Source organism: Eimeria acervulina, genomic scaffold (genome assembly GCF_000499425.1).
Source record: "Eimeria acervulina Houghton genomic scaffold, Eah_scaff334, whole genome shotgun sequence".
NCBI classification, from domain to species: Eukaryota; Apicomplexa; class Conoidasida; order Eucoccidiorida; family Eimeriidae; genus Eimeria; species Eimeria acervulina.
The window spans coordinates 19,629-22,752 of NW_013549874.1; the positions used below are offsets into that span (position 1 = coordinate 19,629).

The 3,124-nt window shown below is 26.9% G+C and overlaps 1 protein-coding gene across 1 annotated transcript in view; it reads left to right on the forward strand.

Annotated features, from left to right (window-relative positions):
• Positions 1 to 1,566: 1,566 nt before the first annotated feature.
• Positions 1,567 to 3,124, forward strand: part of EAH_00033490 (mitosis protein, putative) — a gene marked incomplete at both ends in the record, with an annotated part of 2,267 nt that continues 709 nt past the window's right edge. Inside the window, 4 exons of the mRNA XM_013395885.1 lie at positions 1,567 to 1,608; positions 1,872 to 1,907; positions 2,304 to 2,405; positions 2,897 to 2,973. Coding sequence (XP_013251339.1) covers positions 1,567 to 1,608; positions 1,872 to 1,907; positions 2,304 to 2,405; positions 2,897 to 2,973 — 257 coding nt within the window. The remainder of the gene's footprint in view (positions 1,609 to 1,871; positions 1,908 to 2,303; positions 2,406 to 2,896; positions 2,974 to 3,124) is intronic.

Consider the following 3,124-nt stretch of genomic DNA (forward strand, 5'->3'; position numbering starts at 1 on the left):
ATATATAGATATATAGATACAGATATATATATATATATATGTATATATATATATATAGATATAGACATAGAGGTAAAGGCATACAGATATAGGTATATAGACATAGATATATATATATATATATATATATATCTATGTCTAAAATTAAATAAACAAACACTTCCTTTTTTCTTCTTTTAATGATGAAGAGTTAACGAGATGACCTAAAAATATCAGACAACTCCTGAAAAACTTATTCGTTTTTGTTTACTGCCTCAGCATAAGGAAGGGCCCGGGGGTGCAGATATAATGATATATATATATAATATATATTATATTAAGCTATAAGGCTGTATGCATGCACAGGAAAGCTAGGGAAGAAGCTTTAAAGACAGCATTAATAAAAGGTATAAGAAATGAAAAAGAGCAACAAAAAAATATTTTGCAGGCAGCCTTTTCATTTTAGTAGTTCAGATATGCAGACTTGATAGAGATAATCATCAAATATATATAAATGATAATCTTTACTGTTTTCTTAGGAGTCTCTTAACTAAAAAATTAGGTTAAAAGATTATGTTTCTTTTTGTATTTCTGCAATGCCTTCGTTGCTTATCAGTGCTGTATAAAAGACTATTACGCTGTAGATGTATTTCTTTGTCTGTATTTCTCTTACTTAACTAATAACAATAGGGCGTGATTATTAAACATAATAAAAATAAAAGATAGTATGCTGTAGCTGCAATCGAGAGAGAAGTATTTAAGTATTATATTCAATGCAGTATCTCTTATACCCAGCCCTTCTGGGTAATGCATATATATTTACATACAGTTATATATTTATAAGGGCTTTAGAGGAGGAGAAGAAACTGATAAATAAGATGCATGCATGGGCATTCATAAGAAAGCAGGAGGAATATACCCTTTTGCTGTCTGCACAGACAGTGTTGTTTTATTTAGAATTACGAGAAGAAAACCTACAAAAAGTATCTAATTAAGTTTTCCTCATCTATTAACTTCGTATAAACAATAACAACACTCACTGGAAGAAAAAGAGGAAAACGAGAAGAACCTCCTTAAAAAGCCTTCACAATTGTATGTTCAGTGAATGAATAAATAAAAAACAACATTAAAAATATATTTTAAATGTAATTCTTAAGAAAAAGAAGAATATAACTTGCATGAAGAAGAATTCAATATTTTCTGTCTTTTCGCTGAGCCTGTTCGGGGCTGCGGCGGCGATTGAGTTGAAAAAGTGCTGTAAAAACCAGATTTTAAGGAGAAAATAAAACAGAAAAAGAATTTTATTGCATTTATTTACGTTTATTTGATCCTTTTTTATCTTTTTATGCCCTCTTTGCTGCCTCTTCCAGCGCCTCTGATGCGCAATGATTTTCTTGCTTTTCTACAGCGTATGGCGAAGACGTTTCTGCAGTTTTAATTAGGGTTTTTGTGTTTTTCTTTGTTTATTTTGAGGTATATTAATCCCCTGAATGCATTTATACTGTTCATAATTGGTTTAATTCATTGATTTATCTACATTCCTTTCCTTTTTTAACCGGGCGTTCTTAAGAAACACAGCCAAAGAAGATGTCTTATATGCTGCAGCATCTTCATTCAGGATGGCAGGTGGTGAGGAATTTTATGAATATTTTTGTGTTTTGTTCGTTTAGTTTATCTTTGTTTGTTTATTTTACTCCTTTTGCTGCATCTTTAGATCAGTCCTTACAGTACAGTAACGCTACTCCTCTTCTGCTGCTCTGGAGTTTATCTAATCAAAAATCAGTTTAAATAATTATTTATTCTCTTTCTTTGTTTATTTTAGGCCTTATTTATGTTTATTTTGTAGATAATTGAGGCAATTTTCACCGTTTTTCTGCTTTTTCTCTCCTTAGGATCAAGCCATCCTTACAGAAGAAGAACGCCTTGTGGTGCGTTAGCATTAAAATGAGTTATTTATTTCATAATAATTATTAATTAATAAGTTAATTAATATTAATTAATTAATTCTAATTTATTATTATTATTTAATGTCAATGTTAGATATTAATACTAAATTAATATAATAAATACGTTGGCGTTGAAGTGAATATTTATTTCATGATGATTATTAATTATCATTAATAATTAATAATTAATAATTAATAATAACTCTTCCTTCGTTTTTTTTGAATATTTATTGCATTTCTTTACTTTTTTCTGGTTTCTCTTCTGATCATTATGCGTATCAATATCACTATAATAATTAAAAGAATTATAATGATTACTATTATATAAACAAATGCAAATATAAATGCACTTATTTAATTTTTTTTATTTTATTTCAGTGCATTCGCTTCGGACATGACTTTGACCCCGAGTGCATGAAGATGGACGAGCTGCTTTTCAAGGTTGCAGAAGACGTTAAAAATTTCTGCGTTATTTATGTTGTAAGCAAACAAACATTTCTTTTATTATACTCATTTATTATGTACTTCTTTATAATTATTCTTTTAATGTAGCCCTTTTAATAGAACCCTTTATAATATAATCATTTATTATACTCCTTTATTATATTATCCTTTATACTGTATTTGTTTCATTATATTAGAATTGCATTATTCGATGTTGTTATATTTACATATTATTAAATTTTATTTTATTCACACATTAAACAACTCTTACAAGACATACATATATACATAAATATATATATATATATATTAATTATTTATATTTGCTTATATGTTTCTATTTATTTATTTTTATTTATTTATTTATTTACATTTATTTATATTTATTTACACTTATTTATTTGCATTTTTTGATTTATTTCTATTTCCATTTACTTATTTATACTTATTTATTTATATGCATCTATTTCTATATTTATTTATTTATTTATTTATTTATTTATTTATTTATTTATATGCTGTTGCAGGTGGATACTACCGAGGTGCCCGACTTCACAACTATGTATGAATTGTACGATCCTGTAACAGTGATGTTTTTCTATAGGTGGGTATTATATTAGTATATATTTATTTATTTTTATTTTGAATAAATAAGAAGAAAGAGTTTTAATTAGTAGTGTTGCAACTCGTTTTTTCTTGCTTTATCTCTCTGCCTCTCTCTCTCTCTCTCTATACATATATATATATATATATAT